Source organism: Puma concolor, chromosome E2 (assembly GCF_028749965.1).
Source record: "Puma concolor isolate L17-30 chromosome E2, mPumCon1.1.hap2, whole genome shotgun sequence".
Classification (NCBI taxonomy): Eukaryota; Metazoa; Chordata; class Mammalia; order Carnivora; family Felidae; genus Puma; species Puma concolor.
Genome location: NC_141681.1, coordinates 54,724,307 through 54,739,514, shown reverse-complemented (window position 1 = coordinate 54,739,514; position 15,208 = coordinate 54,724,307). Strand labels below are relative to the sequence as shown.

General features: G+C 54.9%; 1 protein-coding gene and 1 long non-coding RNA gene across 12 annotated transcripts; one reads left to right on the top strand and one right to left on the bottom strand.

Annotated features, from left to right (window-relative positions):
- Positions 1–245: 245 nt before the first annotated feature.
- On the top strand, positions 246–14,485 carry TSKS (testis specific serine kinase substrate). 9 transcript variants are annotated; one of them, XM_086690446.1, is made up of 11 exons: positions 246–573; positions 933–1,158; positions 9,222–9,317; positions 9,521–9,604; positions 9,870–9,980; positions 10,541–10,827; positions 11,325–11,519; positions 11,953–12,126; positions 12,832–12,967; positions 14,003–14,202; positions 14,305–14,485. In XM_086690446.1, the coding sequence occupies exons 1-11, from the start codon at positions 404–406 to the stop codon at positions 14,459–14,461; spliced, it is 1,836 nt and encodes a 611-aa protein (XP_086546572.1). In that variant the 5' UTR covers positions 246–403; the 3' UTR covers positions 14,462–14,485. The 9 variants fall into 9 exon arrangements, with proteins under 9 accessions (XP_086546572.1, XP_086546575.1, XP_086546574.1 ...); XM_086690449.1 differs by having other exon boundaries at positions 247–573; positions 9,912–9,980; XM_086690448.1 differs by having other exon boundaries at positions 247–573; positions 9,897–9,980.
- Positions 7,937–11,410, bottom strand: LOC147573747 (uncharacterized). 3 transcript variants are annotated; one of them, XR_015245009.1, is made up of 5 exons: positions 11,311–11,410; positions 10,442–10,567; positions 9,198–9,268; positions 8,397–8,545; positions 7,937–8,065 (listed from the first exon to the last, which is right to left on the bottom strand). It is a non-coding gene; the product is annotated as an uncharacterized LOC147573747 (long non-coding RNA). The 3 variants fall into 3 exon arrangements; XR_015245008.1 differs by lacking the exons at positions 10,442–10,567; positions 11,311–11,410 and adding an exon at positions 9,893–10,000 and having other exon boundaries at positions 8,397–8,838; XR_015245007.1 differs by lacking the exons at positions 10,442–10,567; positions 11,311–11,410 and adding an exon at positions 9,893–10,000.
- Positions 14,486–15,208: the final 723 nt, after the last annotated feature.

The window sequence follows — 15,208 nt, the reverse complement described above, 5'->3', positions numbered from 1 at the left end:
TTGCGTGAAGAATCAAGTGTGCATGGGGGGTGGGGGGGAGGGTGGCGGGCAGGGGCCGGATGAACCCACAGTCTCAGGGGAAGGGAAGCTGAACCTCTCCCCAGGGCCAGTGGGCCCATCCATTGTAAGTTCTGGACTAGAATGGAGAAATCCATTGTGGTTCTAATGGAAGGAACATATCTGGTAGAACCAGAAGTGTTCAGGGAGACCCCCTGGGGGAACACACTGGCCAGTGCCTTCTCCTACCCCTATGCACCCCCCCCCCTTACTGGGGCCCAGTGGTTGGGTCCTTTATGAGGCAGGCCTGGGAGGACAGGGACTTTGAGGGTCAGCGGTCAGAGTAGGTGGAGAGTCTCAGAGGAAGGAGTCCCCGGGGGCAGGGCCCCCCCCCCCCCCCCACGCCATGGCGAGCGTGGTGGTCAAGACAATCTGGCAATCCAAAGAGATCCATGAGGCCGGGGACCCCCCAGCGGGGGTCGAGGGCCACTCCGAGCTGGTCCCCGAGGCTCCTGAGGGGGTGAGCACCCCGGCCAAGGGGATCACGAAGAAAAAGAAGGCCGTGTCGTTCCACGGGTGGGTTTGTCGCACCCTTGTCGGGGACGGTCCTAGCGCCCAGCACTGCCTCCAACAGAGCATGAGTGCCACCGTGGGTGATGGAGGAAGGGGAGGGGGAGACGAGGAGGGGGCAACCGAGGGCCAGGCCAGACGGTGGTGGCAGCAGAGGGAGGTAGAGAGGAAGAGGGTCGTGGGGACGGAGCGAGGGAAGGTGGAAAGAGGGAGGAGAAAAGCAGGCAGCAGAGAGGGAGGGGGACGAAGAAAGTGGACGATATGGTTGCAGTCAGAGAGGGCAGGCGGTGTGGAGACAGGGAGGCAGGAGGCACCGGACCCACTGGGGCTGTATCTCGAGCCCCCTGCCCGTTTCTCCTGCACAGGGTGGAGCCTCGGATGTCCCACAAGCCAATGCACTGGTGCCTGAACCTCAAGAGGTCCTCCGCCTGCACCAATGTGTCACTGCTCAACCTGGCCGCGATGGAGCCCACTGACTCCTCAGGGACAGACTCAACCACAGAGGACAGTGGCCCGCTTGCACTGCCGGTGCCCCCTGCCTCCCCCACTCTACCCTGGGCTTCGGATGACCCAGACATCTCGGAAATACTGGTGAGGGGCCCTGGCTGGGGAAGGCTAGGGTCTTCGCCCTGGTGGTAGACAAATACTGAGGAGGGGGGGCGGGGGGCTCTTCTTGACTTGGAGGAAGAAAGTTCTGGTCATCCTCCAGGCCCAGAGGAACCGCCTCCTCCTCCCCTAACCACGAAGCCAGCCCTGAATCAGTCCCATCCTGGGTGAATGATGCCTGTTGCCTAGGGAATTGGTCTCCTTAGTTCGTTCACTCGCTTCCAAATGTTCTGGGTGAGGCTGGAGTCCCAGGTAGGAGTTGGGCCAGGTTTCTCAACTCGGGGAACCCCCGGTCTGGTGGGGCTGGCAGAGACAGACTGCGGTGATAACTTTCAAACCAGGCTGGGAATATCAGAGAATGCTTCCTGGAGGAGGCAGCTGTTGCAACCGGGCTTTGATGGTTGAGTAGGAGTTCTCGGAGGGGATCACCTAAATCTGGGGCAAAACCGAGAGGTGAGCGAGATCTAGGGGGGATTTAGAGAATTCCTGACTAGAGCATAGAGTGCTACAGTTTGATCTTTTCTTTTTCTTTTTAAAAATGTTTATTTATTTCTTTTGAGAGAGAGAGAGAGTAGGAGGAGGGCAGAGAAAGGGAGGGAGAGAATCCCAAGCAGGCTCTGCATTGTCAGCATGGAGCCTGATGCGGGGCTTGAACTCACGGACCACGAGATCATGACCTGAGCCAAAGTCAGGAGTCGGACCCTCAACCAACAGAGCCCACCGAGTCGCTCCTACGGTTTGATCCTTTAACTTCCCTGCCACCCTCCACCCCGGCCAGGCTTCCTCCGGGCCAGGCCCTGAACTGGGCTTGACACGGACTCTGAGAATTACACGAATGACAACCATGGTCATAGTGTTGCTCACAAGACTCACTAGCATTTCCTAAGCGCCTTCTATGTTCTGAGAGCCTCAGTTTCCTCATCTGTAAAACTGGAAATGCATGAGTTTGCTCTTTCAACACATAGGTCTTGAACGCCTATGATGTGCCAGGCGCTGGTGTAGGAGCAGCAAATGGACAGTCAGACAGCGTTCTGGATGCAGCCACGCCCGCTTCACGAGGTGGTCATGACAAAGAAGTGGAGCCCGTTCTGTAAAACGTTTAGCACGGCTGCGGGCTCAGAATCAGTGTTGCTTGTTGTCACTTATCCCCATTTCACAGAGGAAGATATTGAGGCCTCAGAAAGGTTAAATAGGCCTCACGCAGCTTATAAGTAGTGGAGACGGTCTCAGGAGTTGGGGGGGGGGCGCACCCTGCATTGATGGGGACAGTAGAGGTCACTGTGGGAGCCCTGAAGAGGGTGGCCTTGGCCCAGTCGGCCATGGTCAAGGGAGGCTTTCCAGAAAAGGCAACACAGAAGCTGGATCTTGAAGATAAGGAAGGTGTTCCCCAAGCAGAAGACAGAGAATGGTGTTCTAGCTAACTGGAACAGCAGGTGCAAAAGGACAGGGAGAGGGGGTTAGGTCTCTGGGGCTGGAGTGTGGGGGGTGAGAGGGACGAGGCTGGAGTGGAGAGGGCAGAGGCCACGCAGGCTGAGAACTGTGGATGTGCTCCTGAGGGCAATGGGGAGCCATTGAAGGTTCCTGGGTAGGGGAGAGGAGCAGCTCAGGAGTTCCGAATCCATTCCCATGTACTGAGCACCTACTATGTGCCAGGCACTGTGTCGCATCCCCGTGGTGGGGGATCTCGTTTTCTTCTCTTAGAAGTTCTGTCAGGGAACTGGTATAATTACTGGTTTAAAGATAAGGGGCGCCCGGGGGGGCTCAGTCGGTTGAGCGTCCGACTTCGGCTCAGGTCACAATCTCTCGGTTCGCGGGTTCGAGCCCCGCATCGGGCTCTGTGCTGACGGCTCGGAGCCTGGAGCCTGCTTCGGATTCTGTGTCCCTCTCTCGCTGTGCCCGTCCCTCGCTCATGCTCTGTCTCTCTTTCTCTCAAGAATAAAGAAAACATTAAACAAAATTAAAAAAAAATTCTTTTAAAGATGGAAACACAAGTAACTGAGGAACAGAGAGGTGGAATGACCTGAGCAAAGTAGGACAGCCTGTAAGAGACAGGGCCAGGGTTAGGTGGTGTGAATGCAAAGGTCCCTTCTCTCCTTGGACGACTCCTCTGCACCTGGTGTGGGGATGTCTGGAAGGCGGAGGCTGGAGGCAGGGAGGCCAGACAGGAGGCTGAGCGAGGGCCCGGGATGGAAGGGTCAGATGGAAAGAAGGGAACAGGGCAGAGAGAGTCCTGGTGGGACGGGTGGCCCCGGAGACGTCTCCCCCAGCCAGAGCAGTGTCCTCCCTCTTGGAGCATCTGCAGAGGCCTGCCTCCCACCAGAAGTGTTTCTGAGTCACATCCCGTCCCCGGGGGATCGTGACAGCCGGGAAAGAGCCCTGCTGAGAGAGCAAGGCCCGAAGCAGCCATGGGCTGCGGTGGGGCTGCGCGGATGCATCAGCCTCCCAGGAGTTTGAGGTTCCTTCTCTGAGATGGAAACAGTAATGACAGCCAACATCCAGGGGCACAGGCAGGAGCGGTAGGGCGGGGACAGCAAGACCCCATCCTGGCATTCAGCACCTGAGCTACGACAGGAGAGAAAGCTGGAGACAGGCAGAGGGGAGGTGGCGGAAACCCAGAGAGAAGGGGACAGAGACCAGAGTGGGGGGAGGGAAACTTGGTGGGGGTGAGGCCACAGAGATCCAGAGGTGGGCGACAGAGGCCACAGAGACTGGGGGACAGATATTTGGGGCAGGGGGAGAGCAGGGACCAGGAGAGAGGGAGACAGAGACCCAGAGAGAGGAAGGAAGAGAACTGGGTGCCTGGGGCCCCCGGCTGAGATGACAAGTCCCAGACCCGACAGAGAACAGCAGGAGAACACGAAGCAGAAGCTTTGGGCTCCTGTCTTTTTTTTTTTTTAACGTTTATTTATTTTTTTGGGACAGAGAGAGACAGAGCATGAACGGGGGAGGGGCAGAGAGAGAGGGAGACACAGAATCAGAAACAGGCTCCAGGCTCTGAGCCATCAGCCCAGAGCCCGACGCGGGGCTCGAACTCACGGACCGCGAGATTGTGACCTGGCTGAAGTCGGACGCTTAACCGACTGCGCCACCCAGGCGCCCCTGGGTTCCTGTCTTAAGCGAGGACACCATTACGAGGCCAGGAAAGGGACAGAGATGGTGGTATTGCTTTCTGAGAAGGTCGGAGAAGCAACGCAAAGATGGACAGGGCAGAATTCCTGGGGGTTATGTGAGGTCTTGGTGCTAAGCCCCTTCCTGGTACTTCCCGCCCTGTTGTCATTATTTTCAACAATGGTGACACTAGTCATTGAGCTTGCCTTACTGACCTTACCATCTTGGCCACCCTTCCTCACTGCCATCTGAGCAAGGTAGCATCATTCCTGTTTTATGGCAAAGGAAGCAAAGCAGGCTCAGAGTGGGGGGGGGGGGGGGTTGATGGCCAAGGTGCAGCCTATGGGTGGCCAAGGAGGGATTTGTCCCCATCTCTGGCTCTCCCCTCACCATCAGGCCATTCGCTTCTCAGCCAAGGGCGACAGGCCCTGTCTTCACCACCCCCAGATCTGCTCTCAGTGAAGCTAAGACTCACCCCCAGGGACCCAAATGGCCCCTTCTCAAAGAAGTATTGACCACAGGCCAGCCTGTGCCCCTCCCACCAGCCCTGGGAAGGTAGCTATTAACCTCACCTCCATGTGACAGGTAGGGTAAGAGTCCCCTCCTTGAGGTGGTACAACTATTAAGTGGGAGAACGGAGTAGACCCCAGGACCTACTTTCCTTATTTTCCAGAACAGCTACAGGAAACCCAAGACCTTCTGGGTCTTCAGTTTAAAAATAATCACTTTGGGGGCACCTGAGTGGTTCAGTCGGTTAAGCGTCCAACTCTTGATTTCAGCTCAGGTTGTGATATGGCGGCTCGTGAGATTGAGCCCCGCATCAGGCTCTGTGCTGACAGTGCACAGCCAGCTTGGGATTCTCTCTTGTGCTCTCTCTCTGTCCCTCCCCAGCTAGCGCTCTCTCTCTCTCTCTCTCAAAATAAATAAAAATTAAAAAAATAATCAGGGGCGCCCAGGTGGCTCACTTGGTTAAGCATCCAACTTCGGCTCAGGTCATGATCTCACAGTTTGTGAGTTCAAGCCCTTAATCAGGCTCTCCACTGTCAGCATAGAGCCCACTTCAGATCCTCTAGTCCCCCCCTCTCTCTGCCCCTCCCCTGCTCGCTCTCTCTAAAAAACAAACAATTAAAAAAATTTGTTTAATGTTTTATTTATTTTTGAGAGACAGAGAGAGGGTATGAGTGGGGAGGGGCAGAGAGAGAGAGAGGCTCAGAATCCGAAGCAGGCCCCAGGCTCTGAGCTGTCGGCACAGAGCCCGACGCAGGGCTCGAACTCGTGAACCACCACAAAGTCGGATGTTTAACCAACTGAGCCACCCAGGCGCCAAAGTCAGACATTTAACCAATTGAGCCCCCCAGGCGCCCCCCCCCCAAAATAAGTAATTTTTTTTTAAATCACTTTGTGTATTGGTTAGCTACTGCTGTGAAACAAATTATCCCCAAACTTAGAACAACCAGCCTGGAGTGGCTTAGCTGGGTGGTTCTGGCTCAGGGTTTCTCATAAGGTTGGAGTCAAAATTTCAGTAGGGGCGGCAGCCATCCGAAGGACTGACCAGGACTGGAGTTTGCACATCCACATTCATAAGGCTCTTAGCTGGAGGTTCATTTCCTTGTCCCATGGGCCTCCCCACAAGGGGCTGCTTGTGACATGGCAGTGACTCCCCAGAGCAAGCGAGGGCAAGCAGGAAGCCAAGGTTCCTTTTGTGAACTAGTCTCTTAAATCACACACCATCACTTCTGCCTTATTCTACTAGCGACGAGGGTCACTAAGTCCAGCTGACATTCAAGTGAGGCAGGTAAGTCTCCTCATTTAGAGAAGTGTCAAAGAATTTATGGACATACAGTAAAGCCTTGGATGGCGAGTAGCTTGTTCTGGGTGTGTTCCACAAGACGAGCAAACGTTTCTAATACATTTCATACTTGATAAATGTGCTGTCTTGCAATACGAGTAGTACGTGCCATCGAATGGCACGTGATCACAACTGAGCCAATGGTTCTTGAAATTCACTTGGATATACGGGCACTTTGGATTACAAGCAGGTCTCCGTGCGCGAATTATGCTCGCAAACCAAGGTTTTACTGTATTTACAAGTTTTTTTTCTGACATTTATTTTTGAGAGACCGAGCACAAGTGGGGGGAGGGAAAGAGAGAGAAGTGGGGGAGGGGCAGAGAGCCGAAGCGGGCCCCAGGGTCTGAGCTGTCAGCGACAGAGCCCAATGCGGGGCTCGAACTCGTGAACTGGGAGATCATGACCTGAGCGGGAAGCTGGACGCTTAACCTACTGAGCCACAATCTCTTTACTTCTTACGGGTCTATGCAGATGTCCTAGTTCTTCATACCCTCCCTCCCTCCTCCTCCTCCTCCTCCTCCTCTTCCTCCCTCCTCTTGCTCCTCTGTCTCTGTCTTCTTCATCTTCTTCAGACTTTAAAGTAACCTCTACACCCCACGCGGGGCTCAAACTCAAAACCCCGAGATCCAGAGTCACACGCTCCACTGACTGCACCAGCCAAGTGCCCCTCTGATAACGACTTCTACTCTCCATTCTCCTGAGGTCATTGAGGTCAGAAAGCATACTTTGTATGATTCGGTTCTTTTGCATTTATTGAGACTTGTGTTCTCACTCAATACAGGGTCCATCCCGGACCCGAGGTAGAATGTCTCATGGGCACTTGAGAAGAATGTGTATTCTGCTCTTGCCGGGTGGAGGGCTGTCTGTCAGACGTCTGTTAGGTCTGGCTGGTTTATAGTGGTTTTCCGGTCTTCTGTCTCCTTGTTGATTTTCTCTCCGGTTGTGCTGTCCGTTACTCAAAGTGTGATACTGAAGCTGAAGTCCCCAACCATTGTTGTTGAATTGTCAATTTCTCCCTTCAATTCTGTCAGGTTTTGTTTCACACATTTTAAACTCTTTTTAATGTTTTATTTAGAGAGAGGGAGAGAGAGAGAGACAGGGTACAAACGGAGGAGGGGCAGAGAGAGAGAGGGAGACACAGAATCGGAGGCAGACTTCAGGCTCTGAGCTGTCAAGCGCAGAACCCGACGCAGGGCTCAAACTCATGAACCACGAGATCCTGACCTGAGCCGAAGTCGGACGCTTAACCGACTGAGTCACCCAGGCGTCCCTTCTTTCATGCATTTTAAAGCTCTGTTTGGTGCATATATATATTTATAATGGTTACACCTTCTCAAGGACTTGACTCTTACAGGTTTGGGCAGTTTTTTTCATTGTTTTTATGGAGGGGTGGAATTTTGGGGATCCATCATTTTGCTTATGTCGCCTTAATACAATATTTCTTTTTTCTTTTATTTTTTTTATTTTGAGAGAGAGAGAGATTAGGGGAGAGGGGCAGAGGGAGAGAGAGAAAGAGAGAGAATCTTAGGCAGGTTCCATGCTGAATGTGGAGCCTGATGAAGGCTCCTGGGGCCATGACCTTTGCCGAAATCACACCCCTGGGGCCATGACCTAAGCGGAAATCAAGAGTCAGACACAACCGACTGAGTCACCCAGGTGCCTCAATACGATATTTCTCATCACACCTCTTCTCCAGAGCAATCATGCAAGGAACGTGATGTTGTCCTTTTCTTACGATAGAGGAAACTTGTTCTCCCTTTTCTCTTTGGGTACTAGTTCAGCAACTGTGAAGGACACCAAAGTAACTGGCTTAGGCAAGATACTTTATTTCTCTCTCACATAATAATCTCAACAAGCGTAGCAGGCATACTCTTCAAATGAAGTGCGTTACAGGTTCCGTGTTCTGGAGGTTCAGCTATAGAGTCGCAAGTGTGGCTGCCAGTGACAAAAAGACACAAAATAGCACAGGCTAAACACGATGGAAGATGTTCTCTCTCATATGTACATCATGGTCAGTGGTTGGAATTTGAGTACAGCGGCTCCACAGTACTGAGGACTCAGCCTTCTCTATCTTGTTGCGTCCTGCAACTGGTGGTCAAGATGTTTGCTCTGGCTTTAGCCACCAACTTTGAACTCCAGCCAGCAAGAAGAGAGAAAGGGGGATGTTTTCCCTCTTTTCCTTTAAGAAAGGCATGACTTAGAAAATGCCTACCTTATTGCTACTCACATCCCATTGGCTGAAACTTTGTCGTGTGGCCACACCTACCTGCAAGGGAGCCTGGGAAATGTAGTCTTTGCCTGGACAGTCATGTGCCAGGCTAAGTCATCTAAAAATGTGGAAGAGCAGACAGTGGATCCTGCCACCTGCATCCCTCTTGGGCCACAGTTTGCTTCGCATGAGTCCTAAAGCATTTTCTGGTGATATAAGGTGGCGATGATCAGAGGCTATGTGGTGTCATGGTTTAAAACAAAGGCTCTGGGTTTAAAATCTGACAAGGCCATCTCACGCGCTGTGTACCTGAGAATTCAAGGGGGGATTGTATCTCTAAGCCTCATTTTCCTCACTTGCCGATTGGGCCAAAAAGCCTCAAAAAGTGTGGCTTAGAGGACTGAAAAGGAAATGTGTGTGTGTGTGTGTGTGTGTGGCATGGTGCTTAGTGAGCACTTATATCTGGAAAGTGGGTTATCTTAAAATTTTTTTCCAGTGCCTGGAGAGAAAAATACAGCATGTGTTTTAATAGTTCATCTTATTTATGTCTGCGGACCCCAAGGGCATTTCTCTCAAGGTTCAATTGAGACCATCCATCTCCCATGGATCTGAGTTCTCCCCTGACCCCCCCCCCCCACACTCCCTTCCGGATCCCACTTCTTTTCCTTCCCATTCACCAAGCAGAAAATGAGCCCACCCTCTGGTTTCATGGAACAGGAGTACCAAGAATCAAAGAGGTACAGCCCCGGCCCAAGGTCACACAGCCATTGCAGGGCAAAATTGAGGTGCAAACCCAGCCTCCTCTCTGTTCTAGACCTTTTTCTTGGGGTTGGGGTTCACTCCCACACACCCACTGACCTGCCTTCTCCCATTCTTCCCCAGAGTGGGGTCAACAGTGGATTGGTCCGTGCCAAAGACTCCATCACCAGCTTGAAGGAAAAGACCACCAGGGTTAACCAGCACGTGCAGACGCTGCAGGTGTGGGGACCCCCCCCCCAATACCTCCTCTTCCTCCACGGCCAAGTTCCTCTCCTAGAGCTCTCCTCCAACTCAGTGCCCCCACAGCCCTGCTTGGGAAGGTTGAGGCTGGGAAGGGAAAGGGTCCTTCCCAGACCCAGCCTCTCCTCCCCATGGGGTATCCTCGTGGCCCTGGCTAACCTCTCTTCCCTTCCGGGCTCCAGAGTGAGTGTTCTGTGCTGAGCGAGAATCTAGAGAGAAGGCGGCAAGAGGCGGAGGAACTAGAAGGCTACTGCAGTCAACTCAAGGTGAGCCACAGCCGAGCAAGAGAAGGGTGGGGAGAAGGGAGTGGAAGTAGGAAGAAGGTAGAAACGTGAGGGGGAATGGAGTCATGGACAGGAGATGGGTGGAGAAAACTAGCCCTTGGAGGGGGGTCTACGGAGGAAGCCATCCCTGAAGCCCAGGGAACCAGGCAGACTGGAGGAAGCAGGTGTGTTTCAGAGGAGGGGTGGGAGCCTCCATGGAACTAGCGAGGGTAAGAGTTGGGAGGCGGGAACTGGAATGGGAAGGCAGGGCCCCTGCCCTGGTGTTCTGACCCAGGAGAACTGCCTGAAGGTGACCCAGTCGGTGGAAGACGCTGAAATAAAAACCAACGTCCTGAAGCAGAACTCTGCCCTGCTGGAGGTGAGGGGCGGGGGGGAGGGTTGGGGAAGAGGTCAGACTGCACGAGGTACTTGAAGTAGACTTCAGGCGGGGCTTCCTGCCCAGCCACCCCCGCCCCCCATCACCACCGCCACCGCCCCTTCAACGTTCACGTTCAAGCTCCTCCATGCGTACTCGCATTCAGGTCTTGGAGAGGGACTCGTGTCCGACTCTGAGCAGGAATGCCTGTCCGGCCCCCATTTCTTACTCATTTCCCAGCACCATGTTGGAAAAGCTTCACTTGTTCTAACAGGAGGGGCTGGAATTTGGCCCCACGGAGAACCGGAGTGGGGGTGGAGGGCTGGATGGGGACGTGGAGGCAAGCATTCGGAGGTTAAAGCGAGTGGGATTTCAGACGGGCCAGTCCTCCGCAGCAACAGCAATGGAGAGTCCATCTAGACTCGAAACGGGGCTTCCCACTCTTCTCTCCCCCATCCATTTACTTTCCAATCTCGGGGCGTCATTGGGCAGATTGGCGGGTGGAGGTGGTCGTGGGAGGCAAGCGGCTGGACGGTGTCACCCCGCCTTCCTTCCCCGCCCAGGAGAAGCTGCGTTATCTCCAGCAGCAGCTGCAGAACGAGACACCGCGGAGGCAGGAGGCCGAGCTGCAGGAGCTGGAGCAGAAGCTGGAGGCTGGCCTCTCTCGGCAGGGCCTGGGCCCCCCCGCCCAGCCTCCTGGCTCCTCTGGCCCTCCGGGGAGCCCCAACGAACCCCCGCGACCGCGCAGCCTGGCCTCAGGCGGTTGGGGAATGGGGCCGCGGGCGGGGGAGGGCCCCGTCGTGAGCGAGCAGGAGTTGCAGAAAGTCTCTGTCGGCCTTGAGGAGCTGAGGCAAGTGGGAAGGGTGCGAGGGTGTGAAACCTCGAGGACCTGACATGGGCGGGCCCGAGGGTGGAGCCTCGAAGATCAGAGCGGGACAAGGGCCTATGCGATGGAGCTCCAGGAGCCCAGGAGGGAGGGTGTTGGGGATGGTGAGCTGGAAAGGCCGGACTTCAAAGAGCTGAGTTTTGAGTATAGGGTTGGCGGAAGGGAGGTCCGCGTCTGGTGAAACTAGGGTGGGCGGGTTTGGGTAGGGGACAGGTCCTCGGGGGCTCCAACTTCAGGGTCGCAGCGTCTGGAGGAACTATGGCATGGGGCTGGGGGGGGGGGCAGTACAAGGGAAGGGCCAGGACCCCCGACAAGGGGACAGGGACGTGAGAGGATTGCAAGAAATGGGCAGGACAGGAGAATTTGGGAGCTGGGTGGGTCCAGAGCCATGGGCAGGGAGGGGGCGTTGGAGACCTGTCGGAACCTCAGCCCTGACCCGTTCCTTACCTCTGCCTCTCCAGGAGGGAGGTGTCCTCGCTGACTGCCCGGTGGCATCAGGAGGAGGGGGCGGTACAGGAGGCCCTGCGACTGCTCGGGGGCCTGGGCGGCAGGCTCGACGGCTTCCTGGGCCAGTGGGAGCGGGCGCAGCGTGAGCAGGCGCAGACCGCGCGGGGCCTACAGGAGCTGCGGGGCCGGGCGGATGAGCTGTACACCTTGTAAGAACCAAGGCGAGCGCGCGGCCAGGGAATAGGGGGCGGGTCCTTGAAGGTCAGGGATGGACCCATCAGCTGGGGCCTAGAGGTCGAGCCCCTAGCCTGGCACGTGGAAGCTCTAATTAGAAAGAGGGGGTGGCTTGCTATAGATAATAAGGATTGAGGGGCGGAGCCAATTAGAGAAGTGTTGCGTTCCATGCCTTAAAAGGATAAGGGGAGGAGCCAAGTAGGAACAGGAAAAGCCAATTGGAGAACAGGGAGGGGCATTTCAGCACTTAAAACACAAAGGAAAGGCCAATCAGAGCGCAGAGGGGCGGGGCAGGGCCGGAGTATCGCAGACTAGATGCAAACGGAGGGGCTGCGCTAATGGGTGAAGTGCGAAGGGGACTTAACCGTTGGAGAGGCTACCTCGCAGCACTGGTTACCCTCACCTCAGGGTGGAGCGATCTGCAGTGTCTGTGGCTTCACTGAGGAGCGAACTGGAGGGGCTGGGCCCAATGAAACCGATTCTGGAGGAGCTGGGGCGGCAATTTCGGAGCTCTCGAAGAGGGTCTGACCTCTCCATGACCCTGGATCGGCCGCCCCAAGGCTCCTGTGCCCGCTGTGCCAGGTAAGGGGATGGGGCCTGGCGGGGCGTGGTGCATTCTGGGTCACGTTGAGGACAGACCATTGAAGGAGATGGGGCACTGGCCAAGACTCTGGCAGGGGGTGGAGGATAGGGAGGAGTTCACGGTGGGAGAGTATCCCCATGCGTTTTAGGACAGGCTAGTCCTTGTGCGTTATGGGAGCCAGATTTCTCCCCTTCCCACAAGATGAAGTCAGTGTCTTGTGGGACCCAAGATATGATACATTTTGAGCATCCTGGATTTCCAGTGCATTGTGGGAAGGTTGGGATGTGGTACTTGGTGGGAGGCCAGGTTTCTCTGCATCGTGAGAAAGGTTGAGACCTTGATGCATTGGAGAACGGAGGGATACCAGGCTTGGTCCGCAATAGGAAGTGGGGGACTCCCAATACGGGTTCAAGTTTAACTAGTGTATGATGGGAAATGTGTTTTTTTTTTTTTTTTTCATGAACTAAGGGCTGTCTGCTACCCTTTGGGAGTGGGCACCCCCCAGGGCACTGTGGGAATTACCCACACTGTGGAAATCAAAAGATACCTGATGCACTGTAGGTTGGCCCCAGTGCACGGTGGGAAGGGTGTGTGGGTGCACAGTGGAAGCGCCATCTGAGTGGGGGCCGGGCAGGTGGCTATGGGGCATCTGGGAATGGAGTTGGTATGAGGCTCCTTACACCCAGTGACCGCCCCTCCCTCAGCCAGGGGCAGCAGCTGTCCACCGAGTCCCTGCAGCAGCTACTGGAGCGAGCACTGACCCCCCTAGTGGACGAGGTGAAGCAGAGGGGCCTGGCTCCCGCCTGCCCCAGCTGCCAGCGGCTACACAAGAAGATTCTGGTACCAGGGACCACAGGCCATCATGCCCCACTTTTCGGTCAGGGGGGCGGGAGGGGAGCCCCGGACACAAGGATACTGTTGGTGTGTGGCAGGATGGGAAGCACTAAACACCATTCGTGGCAGGTGTTGGGGGAACACGTGGATCTGATGCATCGGGGTGGGGAGGAGAGGCAAGCAGTCTGGTGGGTGGTAAGTCACAGGTCAGTCATTATGGGACCCGGGGTGATGGACTTGGGCCCAAGGCAGTGGATGACACATTGGATCTGATGCATGGTGGGACACAGGAGACAGACGCTCGTCTACAGCTTCATGGAATACAAGCCTGATTTTCTGTAGACCTTAAGAGACGCAATATGGGATCATTGAGGTCAGACAGGGGACCCAGTGAATACAAGTCACAGTAAGCTAGTGCATTATGGGAAATGGAACTACAGCTCTTCACGAGGTATTGCACCACCGGCCCCAGCCTATTAGCTGATGGAACTTGAGGCCTGTGTACATCCTGAAACACAGATACCTAATGTATTATGGGATACTGGCCTAATGTACGATGGGACACAAGTTGCAGTGTGTGAGACGACACTGATGTGGCAGGACTACAGGACTAATACATGAGAGGACACGGGGCCTGGGACGTTGTGGAATGTAGGGAACCAGAGGACTGAGGATTATTATTTTAACTGAGATGCTGGTCTAAGAGAGATGCGGGGTCTTACGAATTAGGGGATGTAGTTCACCAATGATGGGATCCTGGGACCTGGACACATATCAAATGCACGATGGTTCATGGGCATTAGGGGACAACATGTTAGATGCTGGTTGCGTGCTTGCTGGGACACAGAAGGGCAGTACGTTAGGGGACAGACAGTGGGACAGCCACAGGTTCAGCACATGATGGGATATGGAAAGCCCACTGTGGGATGCTGGGGTCAGTCTCAGGTCCAAGGCATGATGGGAAACCCTGGGGGAGGAACGTGGACCCCATGGGCCCCATGACCCTTGCCCGCCGCGATCCAGCTCCCCCTCCACCCCCAGCCCAGTCCGGCAAGCCCAGCCGCGCCTACACTCCTCTCCCCAGGAGCTGGAGCGCCAGGCCTTGGCCAAACACATCAGGGCAGAGGCCCTAAGCTCCACCCTTCGGCTGGCCCAAGACGAAGCCTTGCGGGCCAAGAACCTGCTGCTGACCGACAAGATGAAGCCGGAGTGAGGAAGGAGGCTGAGGGCGTGGGAGGAGGGTGAGGTCTTGGGGAAAGGGCCCGAGTCACCCTCTTCTTCCACTCTAGCCCCCTGGCATCTGGCCTCATCAGCACCAGCCCCCCACTCTTCTGTTATTACAGGGAGAAGGTGGCCACTCTGGACTATGTACACCTGAAGATGTGCTCCCTCCACGATCAACTCAGCAACCTGCCACTTGAGGGGTCCACAGGGACGATGGGGGGAGGAAGCGGTGGGGGAGCTCCCCCAAAACGTGGGGGCCCAGCCCCTGAACAATAAATGGCCTCTCATGCTGGCATGAAATCTCTCTCCTTTTTGGCACCATAGGAGGGCTGGTAGATCCCACCCACACCGCGCACGAGCCTCTCCCCGTGACTCGATCCTCAGCCAATGGGGTTTCCAGAGAGTTGATGATGATGGCACAGTTCTTTGGAAGGGAAATAGGGGGTAGAAATAAGGACCTGTGGTACAGTGTGGGACCGTCGATCCAAACCTTTTTAGAGTGGTTTTTAAAAAAATTATATGATATATGTATATAACATACAAGATCAAGAGTCACATGCTGTACTGACTGAGCCAGCCAGGAGCCCCTATGGTGATTTTTTTTTTTTTTTTTTAACTAGACCATTATATCGTCTAACACTGTGTAAAAAAAATTACCCCTCCCCAAACGTAGCTGTTTAAAAGAATAAACCTATTGTCTCACACAATTTCTGAGGGTCAGGAACCTAGGAGTGGCATAGCTGGATGGTTGTGGTTCAGGGTCCCCATGAGGTGGCCTTGTTTGGAGGCCTCGGTTCCTTGTTGTCTGTCGGCGGGGGGGGGGGGGGGGGGCTCAGTTTCTCACGACGGCTACCTGTCCCTAGAGCAAGCAGTCTAAGAACAAGCAGGAAGCTACAGGGCCTTTGATGACCTCGTCTCTGAAGTTGCAAACTGTCATTTTCCCTTTTTATGTTCATTAGAGTTGAGTCACCGAGTCCAGATCATACTCAAGGATCATGTCAAAGGATCTGCAGACATATTTTT